Below are 15,733 nucleotides of genomic sequence, written 5' to 3'. Positions count from 1 at the left end.
TGCATCGTTGTGGGTTTGTCTTCCTGAGGTACCACCACCGTACCCGCTTACGACCTGCATCGTTGTGGGTTTGTCTTCCTCAGTTGCCACCACCGTACCAGCTTTTTTTAATATTTTGTTTTATTACCAGCTCCACCTTAAAGACTAAGCCCCGGTCTTAGGGTCGGGACGTCAATTACTAAAGATGACAACAACGACCATTGCAAGAATTACTTATCTCAAAATGAGGCACACAGCTCGTCGAACACTGATCGGTCAAATTCGATAGTGGAAAAAGGGTCTCCTAGGGTCTTCTCGATTCAATAATAGAGACTATTTATAGTCATGTCTTTAGTACGGCCTGATCAGGCCTTTGAGTTGCCCTGACTATGTAAGAGAACGAGATGTGTCAACCACGTACATCAGACTATTGGAACACTCAGAGGGACGAGTGCACATACCCTATAAGTATCAATGTCCCCAACCAACGTACACGTGATACTGAGTGATGAAACTGTCTGGCCTGAAAACGATGTAAAGGCGAGTGGTGCAGATGGTCCCTCGTCAATATACAGTGCACTCCCTCTAAACAGACATCCCTCTAATCCGACATTCCCCTGTAAACCGACATATTCATTTGGTCCCGAATTTGTCCCTGTATAATATTATATAAGAAACTCCCTCTAATCCAACATCCCTCTATTCCGAATTCCGACAATCAAATCCGGTCCTACATCATGTTTTAGTGCAAACTGACCCTCTCTAAAACGACATTGTAATTTCTCAAGAGATTGCATCAGCCAACACATGGTGTACTTTGTGTATTTAGCAATCAACACGCTTGGAACTGCCAATGCGTAATAGGATTAACTGTTCATTACAATATAACACCAGGATTAGAATTGATCTTCAGTAACCCATGCTTGTCGTAAGAGGCAACTAACGGGATCAGGGGTGGGTGTGGGGGGTGGGGTGGTCAGACTCGCTGACTTGCTTGATACATGTCATCGTATCCCAGTTGCATAGGTCGATGCTCAGTGTGGTAGCCTAGTGGTTAAAGCGTTCGCTCGTCACGCCGAAGACCCGGGTTCGATTCCCCACATGGGTACTATGTGTGAAGCCCATTTCTGGTGTCCCCCACCGTGATATTGCTGGAATATTGCTAAAAGCGGCGTAAAACCAAAAACTCACTCACTCACTATAGGCAGCAAGCCAACACTTATACTTCGAGTTCGGTTACCATGCGCTAATGTGGAGTGAGTGTACTCCCAACAACATCTATTATCCTATGGACCTATGTGTTATTTCCTCACAGCAAGGACAAGTAATTATCCCTGGTGATATCAACACAGCCAATAGACATACTCGCTCCAATTGTCTTCAAAGGGTTCTCGAAGAGAGAAATCTTTCCTCTATTGTACCTTTAGATGGCAGTTCGATTCATACATTCAATAAAAAAATGTAACGATGTCAGAACGATGACTGATTATGTCTTTGTTAAGAATGATTATCTACCAAATGTTATTGGAAACGCTCTAAACACGGCCACATGCTACGATATTTCCCAATTCGTGTTTGCATTAGAAATGATGAGTCACGTAAGATTTATGGAGGCAGGCATCAACGATCACGCTCAACTGAGAAAAGCTACTGAAATTGATTTGATGAACATTGCATTGTTACGAAACAGAAAACTTGAAATAGATTAAGTCAGAATAATTATAATTTATTTTTCATAATGCACATGAATGAGATTTAGCATATTTCTTTGTTGGGTTGAAACTATTTTGGGGAAATTTAACAACTTATAAAGTTTCCAAAAAGCAAGATTTTGTTTTGTCTTTTATCTTTTAGGGTAACAGTGTAAGATAATGTTAATATGCTAAATCGACTTTGTACCTAAATTGTTTTTTTTTATTGAATCCAACTAAAGGCCACGTTATTCAAAGCAGAGAGTCTTGAACTGAGTGGGGCTAGCCACCAGGTAATCCAACTCATGTGTTTAGTGGCCTTCAACATGGGGCGAGCGTTCTTATTTAGAGTTACTTCCCTTTGAATTGGTAAAGCGGAAAATGGCATGGCTCAGAGAATGACCGGCAATGTTTTTGTTTTGTGTTTTCTTTAGAAATGCGATTTGTTGATTTATTGTTTTAAAGACGAATAACTCAAGTATGGAAAGATCCAAAGCTGCACCCGGGAAGAAGGGTCCCAAACCAAAAGGTACGCATTTTAATGCAGATTCAGATATGGATAAAGGGGTTAGATTCTAAGATAAATTCCCGTCATCAGTATATAAATACTTTAGACCATAATCCACAAAGTAGACAGTATGTAGAAATTGACACTTTATGGGAGTACCAGAAACAAAAAATCTAAATTCTAAAGACCTTGTCTTTAGGACTGTCAGTGTAAATTCGACTTTATGCTCGTTAAGACACCTTTACCTTATTTATCGTCAAAGTACTGAGTCATAGATACGATATATTTAGCGAAAGGTTCGTCACTTTACAACCGTTACCGTGATAATTTCTTGTCAGCAAGTTTTTGCATAAAATTGTTCATGTTCTGTGGCCCAACTAATAAGGTGCTTGCTCTTAGTCTTAACCAGTGTGTTGAACCAGCAGTTTCTAGGGATAATTGTGAAATGTATTTAAGTTATGAGACCTCAGAAATTCTCACATCAACACAGCTAACCGGTGCCACAGTTCACCCACTTAGCTTAACACATTGACTGCATACCACGAAGTAGGCAGTCAAGTGTTAAGTTGTGAAATCACTGTGTAGAGTTGCACCAGTTTTTTATTATGTTTCTAGCAATGCCAGCACCATATCAGTGCTTGTGGGTTTCATCAAACTGACAAACATCTCAGAGCTGTCTCATATAAGATTTTCTGCCAACATTTTATGGACATGCCATCATCTAACTGAAATTCAAAGTAGCCTAAAACCACACAGGTTACTGACTAAGCAATATTGTGTGTTATTGTTAACAGGACACCCTCCGACAGGGGACTTCATTGCACTTGGTGTGTCGAAGGGAAAGGGTGCTGAGCCTGACACCAAGAGATCCACCAGTCCTCAGCCAGTCGGGAGAAAACCCACCTCGTCTGCTGACAGGAAACGAGAAGCTCCGGTTGCCACAGCAGCCACTGGGGGACTAGCTCCAAAGAAACCCAAACTTGGTCAAACGTTTATGCCGCTAGGTCGTCATGGAGACGTTGAACGGAAAGGATCCCCAGCTACAGTTATTTCTCTTCAGTTTGAAGAGACAGCTATTGATGGTAAATCAAAATACAGTGAAATCATTAGTACCAAAATCACAGGAATCTGTTGATTCCAGAATTAGAATCTGTCACTGTCAGAATCAACAGATTCACGTTATTGCTTCAGCTGAAATAAAGTTACAGTTGATGTGTAATTACTTTATTATTTGCTTACTCATATATTATTTTTCCCATGTAAATCAGCCCCCATGATGATCTGGAGTAGAATTGGTCTTCGGCAACACATGCTTGTTGTAAGAGGCGACTAACAGGATTCGGTGGTCAGACTCGCTGACTTGGTTGATGCATGTCATTGGATTCAAATTGCTTAGATTGATGTTCATGATCCTAATCACTGGAGTGTCTGGTCCAGATTATTTACCGACTACTGTCATATGCATGGAATATTGCTGAGTGTGGTGGCAAACAACAAAGAAACATCTAATTCAGCAATTGTGAAATAAAGTATTCACAGTGTTCAAACAGTTTGACAAAATAACCTATATAAACATGGTATACAGTGTATGTTCTCTATATTTCTAACATAGTCCTCAACCATAGAAAAACCTATCATTACACTCTTCCCATCTGAATAGAACAATACAGTGGTAATGTCCAAGCCTGCAGTATTGTTTCCTAGCCATCACTATAAAACCTGGATTAGGCAGGGTTAGTACAAGCAACTACAGGCACACATGACAGACACACAAGACATTACTGCATGATTTTACTGTGCTTGTATTGGACTGGTTCGGGTAGAACATGCCAGCAAATGTCGAGTGGCTATATTTTTATAAATTTCAAATGATCATATGATATGTTTTTTCTATTGATATTTCCATGTATTTTTGGGTGGTATTGATGTGTGTTGTTATGAATCAGATGCTTGATGATGATGATGATGATGATGATGATGTGTGTGTGACAGTGGACCCATGTGAGGTGTTGGATCAGTTGCTGGTGGCGGAGGAGTCTGGGAGTGACGAGAGGATCGAGGGACTGCTGTGTGGAGCTGTCAAGTCGCTACGATCAAACCGAGCAAAGCCTGACCCAGCTGTTTTCCTCTCACTGATGTATCTTGCCAAAACACGGCCCACCCTCTTCTGTAGTGAAGTTGTAATTGAAGTACGTATTCACCAGATCACTTCTTCAAATAAAACAAGTTTGACTGCAACTGTATTTGTCTTACTATTAGACAAGTTGTGCATGCATGTTTACCCAGTTGTCATGAAGATCTGGTAATGATTGTTTGTTTTTAATATACTTGAACACCACTACCTGCGTTTGTATGGTGTCATATTTTGTCAATTCTCCTTCAGGCTTTCTGCAGCTTGTTGAAGCGAGACATGTCCCTGAACTTCAAGGCCAAGGGGAACCCCTTGGTGTCAGTTGCTGGCTGCAATGTGCTCTATGCTGCCTTCATTGAAGAGGAGAACTGGCCTGATGACTTTGTCAAAGTACGCTTATATTGTTTAAATGTTAGAGCAACTCACGAGTGTCGTGTGAGGCGACTAATGGGATCAAGTGTCTTGACTCGCTGACTTGCTTGGTGTATGTCATCGTTTTCTAGATAGATGCTCTCGAGCTCAATCACTGGATTGTGTGGTACAGGGCCAAATACAGACCACTGTCATACAGCTGAATATTGCCGACTGCAGTGCTGCAGTGTGAACAGCAACAAAAAACTAAGCAAATACAGGGTTCACACGGGCTTGAGAAACCTGAAATGTGAACGTTTTACCCAAATAAGGCCCGAAATTTGTTTAAGCTAATTGCCACAAATTTGCCCTGAAAAGGCCATAAATTTAGCAAAACTTGTCAAGTTATGATTTTACATAAAACTGATGCATACAAAATACCTTACAATGATAATGTGTGTTAATTAATCTCCATTTTCCCATCATGACAATGTACCTAAGAGTTATTTCCCTTTGATAATCAGTCCCATATTCCACCAACCTCATGTTTGTTCAACTGTTTATGTGTTATATGTGCCTTTAAAGTAGTAGATTGGGCCCTAAAAAGGCCTGATAATTTGTACAAACCCTGAAATGACTGTTCAGCGGGCCATAGTTATTGAGTGGACAGAGCAAAACCTTTGGCCATACTTATTGAGTGAACAGTGCAAAACCTTTAGCAGAAGTTCAGCATAAAGCGAACAGATATTAGCAAATTGAAGGAGCATCTCAAACTATTTCAACTTACATTTCTCATATTTTGACTTCTATCGGGTAAAGTGATAAAGTCAGTACTATGTGCATAACATAGTGCTTATATGGATGTCAACTTCTGTGAAGTGTTGAACACAATTTTCCAGAGTATAATCTCATTCATGTGGTGCATGAAAGCAAATAGCCATATATGTACATGTAAATGCTTCTAGTATTTTCAAAGAATTGTATTAAAACTATTTACGTTTTTAACCAGTTTACTGTTTGGTTAGAGGTGTTATCCACAGGCTGATATCATTTTAAGGGAATGTTGCAGAAGCCAATATTGTGTTGTCATGGTTACAGGTATATGTAGAAGACTCACTTGGTGAACGTGTCTGGGTTGACCGAGATGACTGCAAAGGCTTTGTTGACAACATTCTGACTGCCTTCTGCACCAAGATGCCCCCTAAGAGCATGCTGGTAGCAGCCGACCCACCTAAAGGGGAATCTCCAGGATCAGGTACAACCATTCAACCAGGCTCAACCTATGCTGGTTGTTCGGAGGCAACTAACTGGATCCAGTGGTGGCTTGTGACATGGCAGATTGCATGTCATCATGCCCAAACACCATATGTCATTGTTCATAATATCAATCACTGGATTGTTTGGAGCAGACTTGATTGTTTATTGCTGGAATATGGTTGAATGCAGACTTGATTGTTTATTGCTGGAATATGGATGAATGCAGACTTGATTGTTTATTGCTGGAATATGGTTGAAAGCAGACTTGATTGTTTATTGCTGGAAAATGGTTGAATGCAGACTTGATTGTTTATTGCTGGAAAATGGTTGAATGCAGAATTTATTGTTTATTGCTGGAAGATGGTTGAATGCAGACTTGATTGTTTATTGCTGGAAAATGGTTGAATGCAGACTTGATTGTTTATTGCTGGAAAATGGTTGAATGCAGACTTGATTGTTTATTGCTGGAAAATGGTTGAAAGCAGACTTGATTGTTTATTGCTGGAAAATGGTTGAATGCAGACTTGATTGTTTATTGCTGGAAAATGGTTGAATGCAGAATTTATTGTTTATTGCTGGAAGATGGTTGAATGCAGACTTGATTGTTTATTGCTGGAAAATGGTTGAATGCAGACTTGATTGTTTATTGCTGGAAAATGGTTGAATGCAGACTTGATTGTTTATTGCTGGAAAATGGTTGAATGCAGACTTGATTGTTTATTGCTGGAATATGGATGAATGCAGACTTGATTGTTTATTGCTGGAATATGGTTGAATGCAGACTTGATTGTTTATTGCTGGAATATGGTTGAATGCAGACTTGATTGTTTATTGCTTGAATATGGTTGAATGCAGACTTGATTGTTTATTGCTTGAATATGGTTGAATGCAGACTTGATTGTTTATTGCTGGAAAATGGATGAATGCAGACTTGATTGTTTATTGCTGGAATATGGTTGAATGCAGACTTGATTGTTTATTGCTGGAATATGGATGAATGCAGACTTGATTGTTTATTGCTGGAATATGGTTGAATGCAGACTTGATTGTTTATTGCTGGAAAATGGTTGAATGCAGACTTGATTGTTTATTGCTGGAATATGGTTGAATGCAGACTTGATTGTTTATTGCTGGAATATGGTTGAATGCAGACTTGATTGTTTATTGCTGGAATATGGTTGAATGCAGACTTGATTGATTATTGCTTGAATATGGTTGAATGCAGACTTGATTGTTTATTGCTGGAATATGGTTGAATGCAGACTTGATTGTTTATTGCTGGAATATGGTTGAATGCAGACTTGATTGTTTATTGCTGGAAGATGGTTGAATGCAGACTTGATTGTTTGTTGCTTGAATATGGTTGAATGCAGACTTGATTGTTTATTGCTGGAATATAGTTGAATGCAGACTTGATTGTTTGTTGCTTGAATATGGTGAATTTTAGCTGGTTTGTAACAATGGTAATGGGAATACTGTCTGTGATCCGTATGTTCCTGTGTTGACAGCCAGTCCAGTGTTGCACTTGTTTGAGGAGGACGAGGGCTCCAAGGGCTCCGACGGTGGGGACAGCGAGAAGAGCTCTGTATCAGGAACAGACAGCGACAGTACCAATGTCTTTCAAAGGTCAGTGTTGACGTTGTGTATATATTGATAAAAGTCAAATCATGATAAATTCTATGAAATGTATTGTGATGATGTATCCTCTGGAGTAAATATTTACCAGGATATGGCTATTTGGATAGGATATTTGGTGAACGACACATCAGCTTTGCCAACAGGAAGGGGGTGAAATCAGCACATCAGTGCAATGTTGCAGTCTCCATCCCTCCGTGTTTCTTGACAGGTTTCCTTATCAACAAGACAGCATAGAATCCTACATCATGGAACTGATCCGTGAGCAGCTGATCCGCCGCCAGCCTATGGATGCTTCTGCGCGTAACCTGATCCGTCTGATGACCGTGACATGTGGCTATGGTGAGGTCCGAGCTCTGACTGCCCAGCGTTTGGAAATGTGGCTTCAAAACCCCAAGGTACGTCCAACACTGCCAACAGTACCAGAATAACCTTTTAAACTGTGTGCCATTGACTGAAAGGTATCTCTGGTCCAGTGTTCTCCTTCAAAGTGGCACCCCATGATAGTGGTGAAATACTGAGATGCCACCATATAACAGAAATGCTGGAATATTGCTAAAAGCAATGTAAAACCTCACTCACTCACTCACTCACTCACTCACTCACTCCCTCCCCTCCTCACTCACTCACTCACTCACTCACTCACTCACTCACTCACTCACTCACTCAGACAAAACAGCATTAAGTAACTGTAGCCATACTTGCGCCATGTTCTGTTTCAGCTGGCCCGCACAGCCCAGGATCTGCTGATGTCTGTGTGCATGAACTGTAACCAGGCAGACCACAGTGACCTGGATGTCATTGCACAGCTCATCAAGATGAGGATGAAGACTAAACCACTCATCAATCACTATGCCAACTGTATGAGGTGAGATATCTCATGTCATTGTGGCTCACCACTCCACGATTCATTGTTCATTTACAGACCATTGTAAAGTTTTTGTTGCTGTTAGTGGTTTTATGTTGTTATTAATTGCATAACTGAATGTTGTGTTGCAAACAATGACCCCTTTTTTGATTTGAGTTTAGTCTAAACAAATAGGGCTATGCCCAATACTATAGGCTTACATGGCCTAAGTTTTCTTATCCTGACTCATGATCTTTTGCTTATCTCCCTTTTCCTTTCGAATGGTAGTGGAACACTTGAATCCCTTGAAGTTCCTGAAGCGGACGTATAAATACACTCACCCTCGAGTTACCTCCCTTTTGCCCTTTCCCGCGTAAACAGTCATGTGACCAGCCTTACTTGTCACTCTCTCCCTTTTCGCCCAAGTGGATGGTTGGGCAAGCACTTGAGTCCCATATACGGCATTATATCCTTTTTATTTAGGTCTTATTCTTCAAAATTACGCTGTGTATGGATTTGGCAATAACTACTTTGCATTATATGTACAAATTTTGTACAAAATATTTGTATTTCTTCGTTATGTAACTTTGTTTACATTTCATGAAATCTTGCAGTGTTTGCAGGCACAGGTTATCCGTGGCTGATCCTCACCCCCAATGCCCTTCGTGCATAAAACACTGTTCTTCCAGCTTGCGCTGTACTTATTGTGTTGATTTAACATATCTACAATTTAATCAATATTTGTCTTATATCTATAGACATGCCATGGATCGGGTGAAGAAGTCATCTCAAGTCACGGCTGATAAAACAGGTGATCAGCCTGCAAACCGTATGTTGCTTGCTACTGCTGAAATTCATAATACTGGTGCAGGGGCAGTAATAATACTGGTGCAGTACGTTGCAGGGGCAGTCTGCTGGTACGGGGGCTAAGAAGAGATCGGCTACTACGCAGTTGACTCCGACTCAAGCTAAGAAAAAGACGTCATCCTCTTCTACATCGCAGAAGAAAGCATCTGTTACCAGATCGGAGGGTAAATCTAAACGGGCTAGTAAGTGAAAACATCAGAAATCCTTCATCAAAGAGATATTACCTCCACATGAAGTAGACGTTTTTGATGATCCCCCATTACTTCTACCCGAAGTACCTATGAGATCAGCGACTCAATCGACTTCTACGACTACTAGATCGTCTCCTGCAACGGTCACAGCAGGACAGCTGTTTGACGAACCACCACTTATTTCTCAACAGAGTGAAGTCGAGGCACAGAACTCATCAGCGTTCGCGAACGCTTCTTCTACACCGCAGCAGCTTCAACCAACGCAGAACTTTGACCCGGGTGATTCTTTTTTATATATTCCTCCTTGGGGTACTTATAAGCATTTAAATGTCCATTTAAATTCCCTACGACAGTTGTAACAATATTTGAATAAAAATATTTACAAAACAAAAACTACGTTTTGTCTTGTGAGACCACCCTTACAGGGCCCTCCGGCCCCCTACAGCCAAGAGCAGGTAACTCTAGACCGTAACCTCGTACCTCACTTTCCATGCTGTCGTTTACCGGCAAGACGTGGGTCCATTCAAGAAGGTTTCTTTTCCCTGCGCAAAATTATGAGTGTGTCAGAAACAGCAACTGTATGTATGGTTCTCTTTTTTCCCTGCATGGGCGATTTGGAGGCTTGTTCTGAACTTTTTCATTCATAATTTCTAGTTGTAACTTGGTACCTGTCGCGGTCGGCTCGCCGGGTGCGTGTCAAGATGGCAGACAGGTCCCTTCGGTAGCCTCCCTGTTCTTTGGTTTTCCGTGTGTTTTTTCAATGTTACAGGTGGTTATAGTACTTTTTATTTATATGTTGTTACATGTAGGGCGTTTCCGCTGCTAGCATTTTCTATCTTACGCTAAAAGTCGTAATTGTTAGTTATGTTGCAGTGCGTATTATGGTTATTGTCAACTGTATGCTACGCTGTCGCATTAGTTGTGTCGCCCATGCATGTTTTTTCATATATGTATGTGTGTATGGGGTTGATTGCTGCACAGGTTTTTTACTTGTTGCAGTTTAAATCCTGTACTTCGTGCCTCGCTGCCATTCCCGTCAGGGACACGCACAAGGTGTGTTTACGTTGCCTCATCCAAACTGATCATGAGGAAGAGGGGTGTCCGGCGTGTGCCATTTTCACGCCTCAAACTATTAAGGCACGACGGGTGGACCGGCTGTTTTACAGCAACCTGCTTCAGGCGGGGGGTGATATCTGGGCTCAGGATCCCCCGTCCAAGCGTTCACACAAAAAAAGGGGTCTACGGGAGCCGCTTCCCATACGGAGCCGGCTCCCAAAAGAGCTAAGGGTTCCAAGGAGGCTTCGTTGGAGAAAACTAATACATCTATATCTCAAGCTGCTCCTGTATCTGCCACCCCCCCTGTTGTGTCGGCACCAGTTGTACCTGTTGACTCTTTAACCGCTTTGTTTCAGGAACAGATGTCGTCAGTGAAATCTCTGATCAATACGGCTTTGGCTGGGTTCCGTAAGGAGCTCAGCGCGCAGCCGGTCGTCAGGGGTGGATCTGACACATCTGAGGGGGTTGGCTGCGGCCCGAGCTTCGGCTCGGAGAACGCGCCTCCCCCCGGGCAGCTTGATCCCGCCTTCGGCCGTGGTGATAGAGCGCCCTCGGCACCTGGTGGCGGGCTAGCTTCATGCTCAGGTCTGTCACAGGTGCCTGGCGCCGGCGATGCAGGGTTAGTTCGAATTTATGAGACAATTCACCAACCAGATGATGACCGTGATGGAACGCAGGTTCGAGGAAGAAGCGAAGGCTCAGCGAAGCCTCTCATCTACCGACACCGTGCGCAAACCTACGGACATGCGCGAACCTACATACTTGCGCGAACCTACTCCTCAGAGAACTATGTCTCAAGACTACGTTGGCGAACGTACACCTTTGCGAAGGTCTCCACAGTCGGACAACTCTGTCATCTTGGAGGAGGATAGAAGACATGAGATGCCTACTCATCGTTCTACATCTGCAAACCCTCAACGTTCGAGAACATCAAAGGATCCATCTCCTACACCTAGCCGCTCTAGATCGAGATCTCATATCTCTAGAGGTTCGGGAAGAGATGAATCTACAGATAGAGGTTCGCGAAGAGAGGACTCTCAAGATAGACATTCGCGTACGGAGGAATCTGCAGACAGAGGTTCGCAAAAGGATGATGAAGGTTCGAGAAGGGATACAGGTTCGCAGATGGATGATACGCGGAGGCCTAGCTCTAATAATCAGGAGATACTGGATGAGCAAGCGGACTTCGTCTTCCCAGACGCAGAGGTTACAGCTTGGATTGCCAACGAGTTGAACTTGGAGTCTCCTTCTAAGGATAAAGATGAAGTCAACACTTAAATGATGCGTAACAACGACTTTGACTCCGTCACTGTCCCTCTGATTGAACCTATATCCAGGGTACCCTCCAACCTTAGCACAGCTTTCGCGAAAGCATCCAAGTACCAGAGTCAGCATCTGCCATCATTTAATGTGAAGAGATTCCCCTTACATCATATGGATCCATTTACAAAGGCGCCTGAATGGGATGATAACGTAAAGTTAGTCAACGACTCCCGGAACAAGATGTATAAAGTAGAAGATAAAAAGTTATCTCAACTTGATACTTCTACAATGAGATCCTTCTTCTGGTTGGCCAGGTCCAGAGGTATCAATGAAGCATTGATCAATAATTTCCAGAACTCAAGTTCGGGAAGAGGACAGAATGATATATTCGGCGCTCATAACTCAGAAGAAGGACCAATACTTTTTATCTGACCATCTGGCATCTATATCTGCAGGTCTCACTTTACTACGCAGACATGGGCTACTTGCATCCTGTTCATAGAGTGGCAGATTCACCCAACTGCTACTGAGAGCTCCATGGGAGGCGCCTACTATCTTTGGATGACAAATAGACGATGCAACTAAGGTAGCTACGCACGACTCTAGAGAAGTTATGATGATAAAATCCATAGATACTCTGGCCAATGTCATCCGTCATACTTCGCAAAAGTATAACAGCAAGGCCAAATATTCCGGCATCGAAAGGCAAAGGAGAAGAAGTACTCCAGCTTCAGAGGCGGCAAAGGATCTTTTCGTCGCCCATCCGGATATTACAGAGGAAACTCAGGGAGAGGCCGCACTCAATTGGATTCAGATATATTTACCTCAAAATTCGCTGTTATTATGTACTGTATACCGACCAGAGTATAATTCTTTGGACTTTTGGGCTCGCTTAGATAATAGCGTTGAAAGTGCTCTTGATATGTCGTCTAAGGTTGTTATTGTTGGTGATATAAATGAAAATCTCTTATCCGCTAAAAAACTTAATGTAAATGAACTCTTGGTTATGAAAAATTTAAGAAATGTTATATCTGAACCTACTAGAGTTACCAAAACAACCAGTACTTTGCTTGATCCGGTAATTGTCAGTGAAGACATTGATGTTGACAGTGGTGTTGTTGAGTTTGATAGCAATATAAGTGATCACAGAGGAACATATGTAAACATAAGTACACAATTATGTAACAACATATCTTATAAGCAAGAAATCTGGTGTTACAATAAGGGTGATTATGAAATGCTCAATTATCTTATAGAAAATACAGAATGGAAGGATTTATATAATGGATGTTCAAATGTTAATGATGCTTGTTCACTATTTTATAACAAATTTACTCAACATGTGAAATCATGTATTCCTTCAAAAATAGTAACTATTCGTCCAAATGACAAACCATGGTATGACTCTAATTTGAGGAGGGAATCCCCGTAAAGAGACCCGATTACTGAGAAAGGCCAAGAAAACAAAAAAGAGAAGCGACAAAAAGCTTATAAACATCAGAGAAATAGAGTAAACAACATGAAATGTTATGCGAAAGAAAACTTCTACTCTTATATTAATGGCCTACTTTTGGAATTATACTCTGAAAATAAATCTTCATATTGGAAATTATTACATTATATTGTTAAAAACTCGGGCTCTACTTCGCATATTCCTCCTCTCAAGCAGAATGTTGTTGATGAATTTCCAACGCTATTTTCTGATTTGGAAAAAGCTGAAAAACTTAATACATATTTCGAATCAATTTCCCGTTTGAATGATAAAGATGTACCATTACACATTTCCCTCAAGGACCAATATGCAGTTAGATAAAATAGTAATTTCTGAGAAGGAAGTATCTGATGTTATAAAATGTTTACAGTTAAACAAAGCTTCAGGGCCGGATAGAATAAGTCATAAATTATTAAAGAATACCGTTTATTCCATATCCAAGCCCCTGTGTTTACTGTTCAACTTATCATTGCAATATAGTGTGTATCCAAATATACAGCTAAACGTTAATTAAGCACCACCAAATTCAAAAGTAAATATTATCAATTAGTGTCAAGTAAGGATAATGAAATTTCACAGTATGCTATATGCCTGTATTGCCCGTGCATCACACTTATCGCAGACATAAACTGCGCAATACAGAAGATGCACGTGCTCGATACACATGCACGGGGTCTTTCGACTGAAAACACAGTATTGTTGTTTGATACTTAATGGCTGAAATTTGAACGTTGAAGCAACAGATCTTATTGTACTGTTCCAATACAACATGCCGAGACGTAGGCTATCCGAGAACCTACGATGGAAAATCATTGGCATGCATGAAACCGGTTTATCATGCCGTCAAATTGGTATCAATTTGAATCTCAATCACACCATTGTTAGCCGACTGATGCGAAGCACGTGCAAACTGGAGGCGTCAAAGACCGACCCAGACCTGGGCGCCCAAGAAAAACTAGTGCTTCGTGGCGACAGGGCCTTAATTCGCTTAGCCAGACGCAATCCAATGACCCATGCTGAAGACCTCCATAGACAATGGCGAAAGTGGGCGTCAGACTGTCCACGAATACCTTCGAAGAGGTTAAGAGCTGCAGGATTGCGTGCACATAGACCAGTCAGGCGTCCATTTCTCACTGACACACATGCAAGAACGCCTGGCGTGGTGCAGGTTAAGGCAAAACCACAATCCGATACTGGCGCAGAGTCCACTGGTCGGACGAAAGTCGTTACCTTTGCACCGTCACTGATGGCGCGGCAGCCGTGTCTGGCGCCGCGCATGCAATGAAGCTTATAACCGAAATGATTGAACCAGCGGTCCCCTTTGGCGGTGGCTCAGTGATGGTGGGGGTTGTGTGTCCTCACGACTGCAAGCTGGACCTAATCACAGTACCGGGAGCGTTAAGCGGACAACGTTATCAACGTGACATCTTGGATGTTGCCGTAATACCCCATTTTGACAATCACACACTTGCCAGTGGAGTCCACTGTTCATGGATGATAGCGCCAGGCCTCATCGTGCCAGAGCAGTAGTCGATCATTTGAGGAACAATGCTATTGACACTATTCCATGGCCAGCCAGAAGCCGGATCTTAATCCCATAGAGCATTTATGGGATTATCTTGCAAGCCAAGTGAAGCCAGAGATCCTCCTGTGCAGAATATGGATGAACTGCAACAGGCTCTTCACAAGGAGTGGCAGAGAATCCCGATGCTTAGAATCAGAAGTCTCAGTTCAAGCATGAGAAGCGTCTTGAAAATGTGATTCGTGTTAGAGGTGGATACTCCCGATACTGACTAAACAGTTTCTAGAGATAGCCTTGATGACAAGAGGCATATTGAAGTTGAACGTTTGACATTGCAGATACCAGTATGGACTGGACAGGGATACTTTTCAGGCCTAATGAAATGGTCATTTTGACGCTTATTCGCATAACTACAATAAATTGGTATCAAAGATAATCATCGGCTTCGTTTTCTGTGTAGTGATAGTGCAGGACATCCCTTCAGCAAAATCAATCCTCAATTACATTGAGTCAGACAGGAAATTGCACTTTTCATGATTTGAATGTTGAACTTTTCTGGAAAAGTGGGTGGTGCTTAATTAACGTTTAGATGTATATGTGGAAAAGTGCATATGTCATGCCTCTGTTTAAGAAAGGTGATCACTCTATTGTTTCCATTTATAGACCTATTTCTCTTATAAGTTGCATAGGAAAACTGTTTGAAAGAGTGGTATACAAACACTTGTATAACTATTTCCTTGTTAACAAACTTTTATATAAGTACCAATCAGGCTTTCAAGCAGGTCATTCAACTGTCCATCAATTAATTGAACTTTACCATCATATTTGTACATCTCGACAACAAAGAAAAATATTGTATGGTATTTTTGCGATTAAAGGTCACATAAACCCTAGGGGGTACAAATACATAAATCACTAACTGGCATCGTTATAAATGAAACCC

The 15,733-nt window shown here is 41.7% G+C and overlaps 1 protein-coding gene across 1 annotated transcript in view; it reads left to right on the top strand.

Moving 5' to 3' along the window:
• The first annotated feature begins 1,906 nt into the window (after nucleotides 1-1,906).
• Nucleotides 1,907-15,733, top strand: part of LOC124265807 (integrator complex subunit 1-like) — a 54,736-nt gene continuing 40,909 nt past the window's right edge. Inside the window, 8 exon segments of the mRNA XM_046700639.1 lie at nucleotides 1,907-2,199; nucleotides 2,973-3,260; nucleotides 4,171-4,367; nucleotides 4,562-4,699; nucleotides 5,759-5,915; nucleotides 7,426-7,543; nucleotides 7,764-7,950; nucleotides 8,275-8,420. Coding sequence (XP_046556595.1) covers nucleotides 2,151-2,199; nucleotides 2,973-3,260; nucleotides 4,171-4,367; nucleotides 4,562-4,699; nucleotides 5,759-5,915; nucleotides 7,426-7,543; nucleotides 7,764-7,950; nucleotides 8,275-8,420 — 1,280 coding nt within the window. The 5' untranslated portion in view covers nucleotides 1,907-2,150.

Source organism: Haliotis rubra, unplaced genomic scaffold (assembly GCF_003918875.1).
Source record: "Haliotis rubra isolate DU_JTF1 unplaced genomic scaffold, ASM391887v1 Scf997, whole genome shotgun sequence".
NCBI lineage: Eukaryota > Metazoa > Mollusca > Gastropoda > Lepetellida > Haliotidae > Haliotis > Haliotis rubra.
Note: the sequence above shows the minus strand (reverse complement) of the source record. Positions and strands in the feature narration are given on the sequence as shown.